Source organism: Nelumbo nucifera, chromosome 2 (assembly GCF_055504915.1).
Source record: "Nelumbo nucifera cultivar China Antique chromosome 2, China Antique-T2T, whole genome shotgun sequence".
Classification (NCBI taxonomy): Eukaryota; Viridiplantae; Streptophyta; class Magnoliopsida; order Proteales; family Nelumbonaceae; genus Nelumbo; species Nelumbo nucifera.
Genome location: NC_142650.1, coordinates 8,531,471 through 8,547,457, shown reverse-complemented (window position 1 = coordinate 8,547,457; position 15,987 = coordinate 8,531,471). Strand labels below are relative to the sequence as shown.

General features: G+C 37.4%; 1 protein-coding gene across 8 annotated transcripts in view; it reads right to left on the bottom strand.

Moving 5' to 3' along the window:
• The window catches only part of LOC104594864 (Zn-dependent exopeptidases superfamily protein), a 109,818-nt gene that overhangs the window by 93,058 nt on the left and 773 nt on the right, over positions 1-15,987 (bottom strand). For 3 of the 8 annotated variants that reach the window (XM_010255387.3, XM_010255385.3, XM_010255388.3), the window contains exons 2-3: positions 12,922-13,286; positions 1,552-1,790 (exon numbers count right to left, since the gene is read on the bottom strand). In XM_010255387.3, coding sequence (XP_010253689.1) covers positions 1,552-1,790; positions 12,922-13,257 — 575 coding nt within the window. In that variant the 5' untranslated portion in view covers positions 13,258-13,286. Of the gene's footprint in view, positions 1-1,551; positions 2,895-12,921; positions 13,290-15,987 lie in introns of all 8 variants that reach the window. The other 5 variants (XM_010255386.3, XM_088897577.1, XM_088897578.1 and 2 more) reach the window with 3 other exon arrangements.

Sequence of the window (15,987 nt, the reverse complement as noted above, 5' to 3'; positions counted from 1 at the left end):
TTTGGCGCTTTCCAATCCCTCTATCACCGTGTTCGCACAAGAAACTAGCTTGACACCATTTTTTACTGTAGTAGAACAGTTCCGAGAGGAGTTCTAATTCAAGTTCAGTTTTGAAACCTACAAAAATCTAGTTTGGAGCAGAATACCACTAATACCTGAGTTTTGAGTAGTCAATCTTTTCTTAATCCTCTCTATTTATTCCTATTTGTATTTGTTTTTTTTATCAGTAACGGCAGAATTTATTAAGAATAAGAAACTTTAATTACAAGAGAGGGGGGAGGTAAACTTTCTTAACTCCCCCATTAGAGCAAAACAAAGGATACAAAATTAGAAATGATCCCAAAAGAAAGATCCCCTTCCCCTATTCACCCCTTGCTTGTCTAGCCCATCAGCAAGTGAGTTAGCAGTTCTCTTTACCCAACTGTATTTCACCTCAATGTCCCTAGTCGGCCACTTAAGCTTTTTCTTTTCATTGATGTAGTTCCAGATACCAGAGTTATCTTCCTTTAGCCATCTCACCACCACCTCTAAGTCACCTTCAATAACCACTTTCCTTAGGTTCAACTCCCTTGCTCTTTGGGCACCTTCCAGAGCCGCAAGGATCTCAGCGCTAAGAGAATCTCCTTCTCCAATAGGGCCTGAGAACATGGCTATAATAAGCCCTTCCTCATTCCTAAACACTCCCCCTAAACCAGAGAGACCTGGGTTCCTTAAACTATTTCCATCAAAATTCAGCTTTATGAATCCAGGGGGGAGATGCCTAAGAGGGAGAAGAAACCTTATTAACCTGGGCAAAATTAGCTATTTCTAACCAATTTCTTAGCAAGTCATCAAAGGAGAAAACTATGAATAGGTTCAGGGATTTCAGCCAGCGAGCCACCCTTAAGTGTATGAACTCCATTACATTCTCAATGGTTCTTTCCTTTTTCTGAGAAGGTACGTGAGTTTCTTTCTTCCCAGATAGACCAACAGACTTCAGCCCTAATACATCTCCACATAATTCTCCCTCTTTTTAAAGGCTAACCAAAGTAAGGAGAGAAGAAGCTTTGCACATTCAAGGGGAGGGGGTCCAGCTACACCCAAAAAGGGAGAAAACCCATTCCAAAATAGTTCTAGCAAACAAGCAAGACCACAAGAAATCAATAGGTGGTAACCAGTTCCCCCTTCAACTTTGCAGAGAATACACCTATGTGGGGATAGACAAGAATTGGGTCACTTTCTTTAAAGCAAATCATTGTGTTAATTCTTTCCAAGAATGTTTCCCAACAAAAACTACCAACCCGAGGAGGAATGGGCTTGCTCCAATCCTCTTTAACAGGGAAAGACAAGACCACTAGAGGCAGAAGGCTGAGATAAGGTTTCAAAGAATGAAGCACAAGAGAAAGTACCGAAGGAGGACGGGGTCCAAATTCTGATATCATCCTTAGAGGGATCCAAGAAAACATTTTCAAGAATGGTTAACAGGTTCAAAGTACTCCCAAGGTCTGTATCACTAGCAGTCCTACTCAGAAAATTTTTAACCACAGAAGAAGACAAACAAAGGAAACATACGTTGAGAAAACAGTATCAATGTGAGAAGAAACCAGAATTGCATTTTCTTCTGCTTCTGATCCATATTTTGGCAAGATTCGCAAGACCACATGTTTAAGATCTGAATACAAAAGTGTTTTCCCCTTAAACAAGCCACTGACAAGACGATTTGCACCAGATTTTGCATGGAAGATATCAACTTGAACATCAACCTCCCAGTGTGCCATTTTCTTAATCTCTTCTGATGCGGCCAAAACATGCTGTCATAGAAACATGTCAAAAATCAGAAGTCAAAAGCATTACTCTACATGAAAATTACAACTTAAGAACAAATTGTTGAAACAAATTGTTGCAGAAGTTAAAATCAGTTGAGTAAAGTTGGAAACAGAGTAAGTCTCCTACTCATCCTTGGAACTACATCAACATCAGTTGCCTAAAAGACATAAGGTATTTATATTTATATAAAAAATGGTAGATTTATTCCCTCTTGATAGCATACATCCTTGTTACTCATTAGAGAGAGATGGAAAATGTATGATCAAGGACATCAAAAGTACTAACCAAATAAAACAATTAGTCATTCAATGGAAGAGTATATCATTCTTAATTAGTAAAAGGACTTGCACATCCTTGGAACTTTAGAAGGGCATTGAAATACTAATTTAACCACATTTTCCATTTTTCCCTCTCATTATACCCTTCAACAGTACTTTGCCACAAGTTCATAGTGCGGCCCTTGCAATGTTTGGAGACATTGAAAGGAACTTCACCTATTAACTTTGCTTACTCCTTGGTGATGCAGGCATAGGAGCAAGGAAAATAACTAATTGAGAAAGAAATCAGTTTTCTTCTAATTCTTCATCCAATGTCAATTTTGTAATTTTTGGATGCATTGGATTTTAATATTTTTATAATCTTTTCAAATTTGTTTTCTAGTTTGTCAGTGTCTAAGGAATAGGGTTAGTCATTTTAAAAGTTAAATAGTATTAGAGAGGCTTGAAATTTGTGAAAAATTGGTGCAGTGTCATTTTTTCTTTCAGCCTATTTTTCATGGGTCAAAACTTGTCTGTTTTACATGCTTTTAATGTAATTGAATTATTTATCCCAGTGTTTTCAACCTGTAGCTGGCCCAAGTGGTTGATTGCAAAAACCCATTGACCAGGTGATCAATCCATTGAATCAGTTGGCCCATTTAGCAGGGACAGGTCAGACCACAGCTAAGATCCAACTGATTCAATTGACTAGGATTAGGAACTTTAGTTTCCCCAGTATGCTTCACCCCTGTAACACTTAATACACAGTCACTCACTATCCTCAATGGCATTGCAGCAGCATGTCGGCACTGTTCAGCTAGCAGTGACAACCTGTTCAAAGTGTTGATAAGGGTATTAAAGACCAGATCCAGACAATTATAGTAGTATGTTGATCAAAAAAATTATAGTAGTGGTTAACCACAAGATTAGCAACTAGATCTGGGAGCAAGTAGCAGAGACAAGAACGATCGATGGCATCAAATAGAAGAGGTGGCCAACAGTTGCAAGTAGAAAAGGTGGCTGATGGCAGAAAAGCAGTGGCTAATGGGAACAGAAGCAATACCACCACTGTCACCACCCCCTCATCCTTCTCCAATGGCATATGAGCCATGGAGGCATGAACAAAACAGTCAGTAAGAAGCAGCAGCAGCAGCAACATATCTCTCTCCAATGGCAGATGTGTGTGTGTATAAATGTAAACATTACCTAATATTTTAATCCCAAGGCAAGATCTCTGTCTAATGATGTTATGGATTGACCCGTTCAACCCGACCTAGATTGAGTCGGGTTAATAGGATTAATGTTCAACATGAGTTTCCAACTTTAGTAATTTCAGGTTTCAGGACCCATTGTTTGAATACTAATTAGGGAGGGATATAAATATCAGCATGGGAAAATAAATGAAATCTTCATTTAAAAAGAGGCCTGCATGAGGCTGGTCCTTGCAAGAACTTTAGGAAAGTGTACAAGAGGAAGGTGGTGAAGGATAATGCCAGACTGGCTAAAACAGCATGGGAATTGAATAAAGTTCTGAATGCTTATCTCTGTACTAATCCTTCAAACAACGGTGTTGGAGGGGGAGGTCTTGTGATAGAATATCTAAATCATGGGATCAGTGTTGGCAATACTCAAGATATTGCTGTGTAATCTTTGCTTCCTACTGGAAATGGTTTGGTGATCAATGTCCAAGAAACATTAGCTGGTAGTGGTTGTAGGAAGACAAAATATAGAACTACACCTGCTTTCAATATGTTGGGTGTAATGGTTAAGGTATAGGACTGTTATTGGATCAGGCAGACCTAACAGAACCAAACCAACCCAACCCCATTATATAGGATCTAGGTCCGATTACATGCCCTGATTATAATTGGCTTGGTTCTGGGTTTTAATATTTTGCCCCAACTAAATTGGATTGGGATCAGTTTTTCCGTTTTGGTTGTTCCAAACTGATTAGGACCCAAACTACATGCATACATATATGATCAGCAACAAGGAACAAAATTTTATTAATCAGAATATGATTTGTGCAATGCAAAGGGCATAGCCAAGCCATCCAACCCTATAATGATATTTATAATTTAGCCCAAAACAGTTGATCTCTATTCACCCCTTGCTTAGTGTTATGGATTTTGTGTAGATTTATGAGTCAATTTTGTTTAGATAGGTAGTGGGGACCACAGCACACTTGTTGGGACCCTTTGGAGTGTTTTGAAGTGCCTTTTTTAAGTTCTTTGTACATATTTTTTACTTTAAGTATAAATAATAATGAGAGGAGCAGCCAGATCTGATTGTTCTCTCATTCTTTTCTCTATTCTTTCTCTCCTCTCTTCTCACAAAAACTCTTCTTTTCTTCATCTTTTTCTACAGTTTTTTATTTCTGCAGATTTCTACTTGGTATCTGAGCAGGATTTGAGTTTTTTTCTGTGCTCCCATCATGCAGCCTTAGATCAGCCAACTGCATGATGAGTTAGAGGGCTGATCGAAGACCTCAAAGGTGGCCGGTTTTTTGTTTTTTGTTTTTTTTTTGGTGGATCTAGAACCCCTTGTAGCAGATCTAGGGTTGATCACCAAAATCAGGAAGAAATGGAGAAGGGGGAAGAATCCTGATTGCAGTAGGACTCTTCATTTTTTACCTGCGAAGGAGTGCTCTAGATTTTTTGGAGGCACTAAATAAGATGGAGTGAAAGGCATTAGAACCAAATAATATTCAAATAGAGGCGTGAGAAAGGTATGGGAGAGGTAGGTTTATTATGGCTAACTAAGCTATTTAATAAGATAATAAAAGAAGAGAAGATGCCTAATGAATGCAGAAAGAGCAGTATGGTGCCTATATTTAATAATAAAGGTGGCATACAAAGTTGTAAAAAACTATCAAGGGATTAAACTCATGAACCACACTTTGATACTCTGGGAGAGAATAATTGAGCAAAGGTTATTAGAGAACCAATTTGGGTTTATGCCAGGAAGATCAACCATGGAAGCCATCTTTCTATTGAGACAATTGATAGAAAAGTTTAGAGAGAAGAGAGATCTCCATATGATGTTCAATGATAAGCATAGTCACCAAAGAGATAATATAGCGGATCTTGAAAAAGAAAGGAGTCCCTAGTAGGTATATAGATCTAATTAAGGATATATATAAGGGTGCAATAACCAATGTTAGAACACTTGTGAGAGAGACATCAAATTTTGCAGTTACAATGGATCTTCACCAAGGTTCATCACTTAGTCCTTATTTATTTGCATTGATCATAGATGAATAATAAATTCACTAAACATATTCAGGAGGAGGTTTCATGGTGCATATTGTTTGCTAAGGACATTGTTTTAATTAATAAAACTAATGAAGGATTAAACGCAAAGTTTAGTTTATGGACAAATACCGTAGAAACAAGCGTTTTAAAATAAGTATGACTAAAATAGAATATATTATATGCAATTTTAATAATAATAATAATAATAACAATAGTAACAATAATAGGAGCGCAAATGAGAATACACTTAGGATTGGACTCATTGAAGACCAAGAGATAATGCAATGCGACCTTTCCCTGTACCTTGGTTCAATAATTCATAACAAGCGAGAGGTTGAGGGGGATGTTGGCCATAGAATAGAGCTGAGCATGATGGCAAAAATGGAGGAGTGCATCCAAAGCCTTATGTAACAAACAAATACCACTTAAATTGAAAAGAAAATTTTATAAAACAATTGTAAAGCCAGCTATGTTGTATGGAACAGGATGTTGGGTAGTCAAGAAACAAAATCCAAAAAAATGTGGCAAAGAAGTGTACTTTGGGATGAATGAGTGGAAAAACTAAGAAGGATAGGGTTAAAAATGAAGTCATTTGAAAGAACCAGTAGCTCCAATAGATGATAAAATGAGAGAAAGTAGACTAAGAAGATTTGGCCATGCGCATAGAAGACCACCAATAGCACCCATAAGAAGAATTGATATGTTGCAAGTTCAAAAGGCTAGAAGGTCTAGGAGTAGACCAAAAAGCACATGGGTCAAAATAGTTAGAAATTATCTAAGTTCCCATAACAATGGATATGGCATTAAACAAAACGGAATGGTGAAACAGGATTCATGTTGTCAACCCCATATAGTTGGGATAAGGTTTGGATGATGATGATGATGATGAAGGTTAGCATTCGCCCTTGTGAATATTTGAAAGCAACCTTCATTTGAATAATAATAATAATAATAATAATAATAATAATAATAATGGACATGATTTGTAGTTTGGGTATGTAGAGAAAATAAAGGGTAGTTTTGTAATTCTACTGCATTTTATTATTCTTTCCTGTACTGTAATAGGTGTGTACATTAGTGTACAGCTCTTTTATTTTCTCTGTAAGGACAATCTTGTCCATTCACTTGAGTTTAATATAAATACATCTTTTCTGGGTTGGTTCGATTAGATTGATCAACCCTAACAGATCTGGACTTGTGTTTCTCTTCTAGCTCTTTCATCTTCTCACGAACTGACATGGTATCAGAGCAGGCTGCTCTTTGATCCATCTCTCTTCTTTCCTGAATCAGTTTGAAAGCTATTATCATTGTCGATTGGTTCTGAACTGTTTTGATCTTTCCAAGGACCATTTCCCTGTGTTTTGTGCATCTAGTAAGAGAGATTTCATTGGATCTCTCTCATATGACATCAGTTTGCAATAAGATTTGAAAGGAAGTGTCACCGAGCCCTCCTCATCATATTCTGAAATTTTTATTGAGATCCGAGAAGCTTTCAGAGAGATCTATACATCTCCTTTGGGCGGCTGCATCCAGACTTTCCTTTTCTGGACTGTATATCCAGTTTTCTCCTATTGCTGGATCTTGGACAATTTGTGACTGTAAGAGGTTACTTTTCTCAGTTTTTGACTCTCTTAAATTTGATTACTGCTTATCTTGCTTGCTTCGAACAGTTTTTATTTTGTATTCTTTTCGACATGGCTTTGGAAAAGAATGAAATTATTTCTGTCAAGTTCGATGGGAGCAACTATGCTCTCTAGAAGTTTCATTTTTAGTACTTTGTTGAGGGGAAAGGTATGTGGGGTTATATTGATGGTTCCACTTCCATGCCTGACACCAGTGATGTCAAAGGGCTGAAACAGTGGAGAACTAAAAATGCCCAGGTTACTTCATGGATACTTGGCTCTATTTCCATGGATGTTAGTATTCCGATGAGAGGTCTCAAATCAGCCCATGACATGTTCGAGTACCTTGAAAAGGTATATCAATAATCGAATATGTCTAGGCAGTATCAAATTGAAATTGATATCTTCTCCTATGTCCAAGGGGAGAAGAGGATTCAAGAATACTATGCGGGGTTTGTGAATCTTTGGAGTTTGGACTGAATATGAACTGGCCCATTTTGGGATTTGCCTACAGATTGTTGTGTAAAGACTACGAAGAAACATCTCAGCAAAAGAAAGACCATGCACTTTTTGATGCACCTCAGGCCCAATTATGAGACTCTACGCTCTAGTATACTCAGCAGAGAGCCAATGCCTGATCTTGATGCAATTCTTGGAGAGTTGTTAAGGGAGGAAACTCGTCTTCTTAACTTGTCTACACTTGATCAGAAGAAAGAACGTGGGATTGATACAATGTTTTTGGCTACCAAACAAAAAGGTAAGAAAGACTTCTCAAAGATGCAGTGTTGTGAATGCAAAGAATATAGTCACGTGGCATCCCACTGCAAGAAGAAAAACTTGTGTACCTACTGCAAACAGCAGGGACACATTATAGTGGAATTCCCAACTAGGCCTCCCAAGAAAGGACAACATAAGGCTTATCAGGCCTCTGTCAACCATATTATTACTGCTAATGGCGATTCTATACCTGTATGTGATTGTGATGATTTTTTTTTGTCCACTTCCAAGTCCAAACCCTTTCATCTTCCCAAAACCTTCTTCGTACCTAAGTTGACTACTAGTCTTATCTCTATTGGGCAATTTGTTGATGATGGTAATAATGTCTTATTTACTCGTGATGGTTGTTTTATCCAGGACCAACACAGTGGGGAGCTGAAGGGGAAGGGGCGTAGGCTTGGAAAGTTGTTTGCTCTGGAATTCGAGAATAAGAGAATTTCACCGGACTCCCGTTTGCTGTCTATTACTCCTAGTTCTTCTATTTCCTCTTGTAATAATGTGTGGCACTTATGGCACAGACGTTTGGGTCACACTCATGCTAAAAATTTGGATTACTTATTTTCTTCTGGTTGTTTGCCTATGACTACTTCTTCATTTAAAAATGTTGATAAATCATGTTTAACTTGTTGCTATAGTAAAAGTCATGTGTTACCTTTTCCATCTTCTACTAAACATGCATCTATACCTTTTTACCTCATTCACAGTGATGTGTGGTCGTCTCCAATTATTTCACGCTTAGACTATAAGTATTTTGTGCTATTCATTGATGACTGTACTTGATACACATGGGTTTATTTCCTTCGAAAGAATTCAGAAGTTTTCTCCATGTTTAACAACTTTCATGCTATGGTAATGACTCAGTTTAAAAGTACTATAAGCATTTTGAGGTCAGATTCAGGGGGAGAGTACTATGATGGTAAGGATGGTGAGTTTCAAACATATCTTAAACATGGTATTCAGTCCCAGAGATCTTGTCCCGGTACTCCTCAACAGAATGGAGTATCGGAGCACAAGAATCGCCACATTGCTAGTATGGTAAGATCCTTGATTCAAGACTCTCATGCTCCCCTTACCTTCTAGGTGGAGGCGACCCGCATTGTTGTTCACCTTATCAATGTTCTTCTTACACCTATCCTTGGAAATTCTTCTCCTTATCAATCCTTATTTCATCGCCCACCAAACCTATCCATACTTCGTGTCTTTGGACGTGTTTGTCTTGCCCATCTCCCTCCCCATGAACGCACCAAGCTAACAGTTCAATCAGCTATGTGTGCATTTATGGGATATAGTATGGAACACAAAGGACTCCTTTGTTATGAACCCAAAGTCTACAGGTTGCGGATTTCCCGCAATGTCATCTTTCTTGAGAACCTTTCATTCTTTGAACATATTACTAAATTGCCTGCGCCATCCATTTCTATTCTACATAACTTTGGCTCTACAGGTGACTCTCCTACTTCATTTCAGCCACTTGAGATGTATTTCAGGAAGCATCTAGTTCGCCCATCACCTATGTCTCCTCCACTTCCAGCAACAGTGGCTGGTCATTCCTCTTCATCCATTACTATTGTAAGTACAGACAATGTTTTAAAATGCGGAGGCGTGACACGAGGCGTTCCACTACCCAGAGGCGTGAGGCGTAGTTCAGAACGCAAGAGGCGTAAGCCTCCCAAACACAAGGAGGCATAAGCCTCCTCAAGAGGAGGGGGGTTAGGAGGAGGATGAAGAGGAAGGGGGGATCTCATTTTTTTCTTTATTTTTAATAAAAATCTTTTATATTAAGAAGAATAAAGATGCATAACATTAGCTCAAAGGGGGGCCGAAGGGGCAAGGGGCAAACCATTTTCTTTCCCCTTAACTTTCCTTCCCTTCCCTTTCCTTTCCTTTTTTCTTTTTTTTTTTCTTCTCTTTCTTTTTCTTTCCCTTCCCTTTCTTTTCCTTTCCTTTTTTTCTTTTTTTCTTTTTTTTTCTATCTTTTTATATCAGATGTGCATGAGGCACATGAGGCGTATGCCTCTAGCACACCTCATGAGAAAAGCGCAAGAGGCATACGCCTCTTGCACCTGAGGCGTACTCCTCGGAGGTGTCAGCGCCTCACCTGGAAGCGTGCCTCCAGGCGTACGCCTCCCACGCTTTTTAAAACACTGAGTACAGATTCTCCTCCTGAGGATTTACCTTCATCTATTCCTTTGCGTCAGTCATCCCATATTTCTCGTCTACCTGATCGCTATGGCTTCTTTTCTAGTCATAGTTCTTTCTCAGTTGTTTTGTCATCCAGAGATATTTCTAAGTCTTACAGCCAAGTCGTAACAGTTAAGCATTGGAAAGATGCTATGGATTCAAAGGTCCAGGCTTTATTAGAGAATGATACATGGGATCTTGTCTCTCCTCCTCCAGATGCCTCCATCATTGGTAGCCAGTGGGTTTACACCGTGAAACTCAAATCAGATGGTACTCTGGACAGATATAAGGCCCATTTGGTTGCTCAAGGCTACAAGCAAGAGTATGGAATTGACTATGATGAAACTTTTGCTCCTATGGCCAAAATGACAACAGTCTGTTTGCTACTAGCCATTACTGCTCTTAGACAATGGACAGTTCACCAGATGGATGTCAAGAATGCCTTCCTCCATGGACAATTACAGGAGACGATTTATATGAAACCACCTCCCAGCTACTATGACAACCCTCAGTCTCCACGAGCTTGGTTTAACTACTTCCGTACAATAGTGTTGCAGGTAGACCTGTTCATGGGCCGGGTGGCCCGACGGGCCGGCCCGGCCCAGCCCGACCCCCGGACGGGCTTGAACATGCTTATAGGCCCGCCGACTTAAATTCGGGCCAAAAAGCCCGGCCCGCAATAAATTCGAGCCGGGCTCGAGTTTTGTCAAAATAGCCCAGCCCGACCTAATATTAAACTTAAAATTAGTTATGTGATTATGTCCATTTGAATAAATTTTTTGATTTAAGAATGTAAAATTGTGTTTTAAAATATAAAAGAAAGGGAAAAATACCATCTTGTAGGCCCATTGTTCATTTAAATAGAAAAAAAATACTATCTGAATTTTTAATTCTAATTTGAATAGGGGAAATTGTTTTTTTTTTCAATTAGGTCGGGCTTCGGGCTCGGGCTCGGGCTCGGGTTTCGGGCTTTTTACCAGGGCCGGGCTCGGGCTCGGGCTCGGGCCTAGTATATTTTCATTAGTGACAAATGAAAGCCCGGCCCGGCCCATGAACAGGTCTAGTTGCAGGTTGGTTTTCAGCAGAGTGCTTCAGATTAATCTCTTTTCACTCTTAAGAGAGCTCAAGGGTTGACTCTTCTTTTAGTTTATGTTGATGATATTCGTATCACTAGAGATGATGTGGATGGTATTAATAAACGGAAACTTCTTCTCAATAACTCCTTCAAAATGAAAGATCTTGGGCCAATGACATACTTCCTTGGGCTTGAAATTCAGAGATGTCATCAAGGTTATTTTGTCAACCAATAGAAATATGCCTCTGATTTGGTGACTCTTGCTCGCTTGACTGACTCCAAACAAGTTGATACACCTCTGGAGCTTAACTGTAAGTTGAGTAAGGATGAGGCTCCCTGATGCTACTCTATATCGGCATCTTGTAGGTAGTCTTATCTACCTAACCATGACTATACCGGACATTTCCTATGCAATTTAGATCGTGAGTCAGTTTGTATCTGCTCCACTTCAGCCTCACTATTCAATAGTTCTTCGGATTATTCGCTATGTCAAGGGCACATCATCACATGGATTATTTTTTCTCATCCTCTTCCTCCACACAGCTCCGAGCTTATGCAGATGCCGATTGGGCTGGTTGCCCTGACACTCGTCACTCTACTACTGACTGGTATATATTCTTTGGTGATTCCCTAATTTTTTGGAAATGCAAGAAACAACAAACGGTTTCCAAGTCATCTACTGAAGCCAAGTACAGAGCCATGTCCTCAGTATGCAGTGAAATATTTTGGCTTAAGGCGCTACTTCATGACATGGATATTGATCACTCATCTGCTATTCCTTTGTATGTTGACAACATGAGTGCAATCAAGATTACATCCAATCTCGTATTCCATGAGCGTACTAAACACATTGAGGTAGATTGTCACTTCATTCATGATCTTCTCCACATGGGCACATCTCTCTCCCACATGTTTCATCGGGTCAAAAGCTTGCGGATCTATTCACCAAAGCCATGACCAAATCCCGACATAATTTTCTTGTGGACAAACTGATGCTTATACCCAACATCATTTTGAGGGGGGGTGTAGAGAAAATAAAGGGTAGCTTTGTAATTCTATTGTATTTTATTAGGGCCCGTTTGGTGCATCTTTCCGTGCGGTCTTTTGGCTGTTTACAAGCTGGGAAGACCGGTTTTTGGTTTATTCCCGTTTGGCTCGTGGAAGATCTAGCTTCCAAAAGACGGTGCACCGAAAAGACGTGAGAAGCCCATTTCAGGCTGATTTCGGGAAGCTTCAAATGAAGCTTCCCGCATCTTTCACGTTTTAATCTCGTGCGGAAAGATGCGGGCAGATGCACGGAAAGACGCACGTCTGCCAAACTGTCTTCGGGCTGCCCAAATCTTATGTCAAAAGCTCAATGCGTCTTTTGACTGTCAGAACTACAAGAAGATCTTCTCAAAAAGATGCACCAAACGGGCCCTTATTCTTTCTTGTACTGTAATAGGTGTGTATATTAGTGTACAACTCTTTTATTTTCTCTGTAAGGACAATCTTGTCCATTCACTTGGCCTTAATAAAAATACATCTTTTCTGGGTTGGTTCGATCAGATTGATCAACCCCAACAGATCTGAACTTGTGTTTCTCTTCTAGCTCTTTCATCTTCTCACGAACTGACAAGTCAGTTGTGGATCTTTTTGATTATGGGTTTGCAGGATTCTATTTCTTTCTTTTCTATGATTTTCTAGGCCTAGATGTTAGTAGAGCTCAGGGTTTAGGGAGGGTATAAGGTTAGGATCCGAGATGGGTCACTTGCTTTCTTTTTTTGGTGATTTATTATAACCTGAGGATGTACCTTATCTTTTAATAAAATTTCTATTTACTATCAAAAAACAAAGAAAAGAGAAGTTGTGAAAAATGAACCAGCGAAAATTATTTAATTTACATGATACAAGAGAGAAGTAATGATTGGAAAACTAAAAAACAGGTAATAGAATCAATAGATGCAAACCTGCAGTGCAAGATCGAGAGCATCAGAACCAACAGGATGAGGACCTAGTTCAGTCAAAGCCTTGACATGCTCCATGGCCTGTTGCTCTGAAAAACCCCTTTTGCCTGCCTGGTTGGCATTAAGAGACCTAGGCATATTTTCAAACTGATAATAATGAACACCCCAAGAGCAATTAAGGATCACTGCAAACAAGGCCAGCCATAAAAATGCCGACCTTTTTGGGCTTTCTCCACGTTCATTTAAATAGAGGGCCTTATCAACTGTAGTTGAATCAACCGTTTCAGGATTTAACAATGGCTTTGACGTTGATGAAGAAGTGGTGGACCTTCGGGGCATTATTTCTTTTGTGTTCAATTAAGAATCACCTGCTGAATACAGATGAAAAGAAAAACCAAAGCCATCAAGTAATACTAAACCAACAGAGAAAATCTTTAAGAAGATGAGATACAACTAAAGAATCAATTGATATAGATAACTTCTCACACTAGAAGCCTTCAACCAACAAAGCAGCGCAGGACCTACGCTTTCATTCACAGTATATGTGAAGTAATAAAATATTAAACCAACTACATTATATTTGTATCTCTGAGCTTACTCTTAGTAGTTTAGCTTTACTAGTAATTAAGCACATGCATTGCACATGAGAAATTTTTCTTCATATTAATTACTTGAATTTTAGATATACCATAGTTAAGATAGAAATTGAAAATTAACAAAAGTAAGATATGATTAAAAATAAACTTAATGCTTGTAGCAAATAACAATTATTATTATTATTATTATTATTATTAAATTTTGTATTGCATTTTTATCATAAATAAAAATAACTTTTATTTTAAAAATTATTTTTATTTCATATGATGAATATATAACATCAATAATGTTCTCAAATGTTTTTGACAAAATTCTGTACATTTTCATTTTTTGTGTTCTATCTTTTCTTAAATATTTATTATTCAATTATGATATCATGAGTTTCTTTGAAAAGTTGAATGATTAGTTTTAAATTAGGGAAATTATAGTCAGAGCCGACTGTACATTTAAAATTAAGCTACAAGTTGGCCCATTAACCAACAAAACTCTAACAATCAGCTCTACATTTCAAATTATAAAAACCCTCGCCATGCCATCAGAGGCTTATGTGGTTGTTTCCAACATGGGACTCTTAATCCATATTGGACACAACAAAAAGCTTATACCAAAATTGCCCTTTAATGTCGGGTGATTAGAAAATAAAAAAAGGGGTTTTAGTTTCTCTCTCTCACTCCCACTCTTACTCTCACTCACTCACTCTCTCACTCTCTCAATCTCCCTCACACTCTCTCACTCTCACAGTCATCTTTATTTGTTCAACAACTGTGTGATTTGAAAATAAATAAATATGGTTTTTGGTTTCTATATATCAATTTCTCTCATTCTCTCTCTATCTATTGTTCTCCTTCAATCTCTCTCATTCTCTTTCTCAATCAATCTCTCATTCTCCCTTAATTTCTATCGTTCTCCTTCAATTTCTCTCTCACTCCCTCTCTCGTTCTTTTTTTTATTTTCTTATACACTTATGTGGTATTAATTAGATTGTATAAAAGAGCATGAGACCAACTTGGTATGGTTCAAAAATCATTACACCTATTTGATAAAAATTCACAAGAAACTCTTGGCTATGTAATTTACACAAATTGAAGAATGATAGAGATTGAGGGAGAGAGAAGGAGATATTGACCGAGAGGGAGAATGAGGGAGAAGAATGAGAGAAAAAGAGAGATAGGTTTTGATTTGGCTACAGACTGAAGCTGGAAGAGTGGGAGAGACAGAGGGAGTGGGAGATCGAGAGATGACTGTGAGAGTGAGAGAGAAAGGAGGGAGATCGAGAGACAGAGGGAGTGTGAGAGAAACTGAACACCTATTTTCGGTATTGGCTTTTTGTTGTGTCCAACATGGACTAAGAGTCTCATGTTGGCAACAACCACATAAGCCTCCGATGACATGGCAGAGGGGGTTTATAATTTGAAATGTAGAGTTGGTTGTTAGAGTCTTGTTGGTTTCTGAACCAACCTGCAACATAGTTTTAAATGTACAACCAACTTTGACTATATTTTTCCCTTTAAATTATAGATTTCATTTACATTATATAAAATATTTTTTACTTATCACACTTAATTTTTGTTTGTCTTTGGTATCATTTGACTCAATACACTAACCCACCATCTAAAAAGAAAAATATTTTGATTTCAAAGTTGACATTAAATTTTTGTATTACATTCCCATCATTGATAAAATTATTTCTTATGTATAAAACTTATTTTTGTTCAATATAATGAATGCATGATATTAGAGATGTACCCAATATTTTATTTTTTATATATATAACATTAGATATGTGCCCAAAATTTTCTTTATCTTTTTTTAATACTTTTGTGATTCTTTGTATTTTCTATTATTAAAAATTTTATTAATTGATTATGGCATCATTTCATTTATAGGTGGATTTTAAATTTGGCAATCCATTTTCACCATTAATAAAAATACTTCTTACATTTTCTAGTTATTTATTTTAATTTTTAATATTTAATTATGGCATTATTTATCAATCCATTTGACCCCAAATGGTCAAATTGCTTGCCCACCACCGGGAGGGAAGAAAATGGTTTTGTTTTCAATTTACTTTTCAAAATATTTATTTTTATACTATTAAAATTAATATTATGGATTTAATTACAAGAATTTAATGATGAAAAAAATATATCTTAAATATAGGATTTAATGTGAGAGAATAGGAAAATATTTTTATTTCCAATTGGTTTTAAATTTTACATTCCATTTTCATCATTAGTAAAAATATTTCTTATTTATCATAACTATTATTGTTTAATATGTATGTTAAAAAATGTTTCTAATTTTTTAAATTTTATTATTTAATCGTGACAACATGGATTAGCCCATTTGACCCAAAATGATTTAATTTCTTACTACCACCTAGATGAAAACACTATTTTTTCTAGGTAGATTTTAAAATTATAAGCTTTTATGTTATTGGAATTATTAATTTATTAAGTATGGATTCAATTA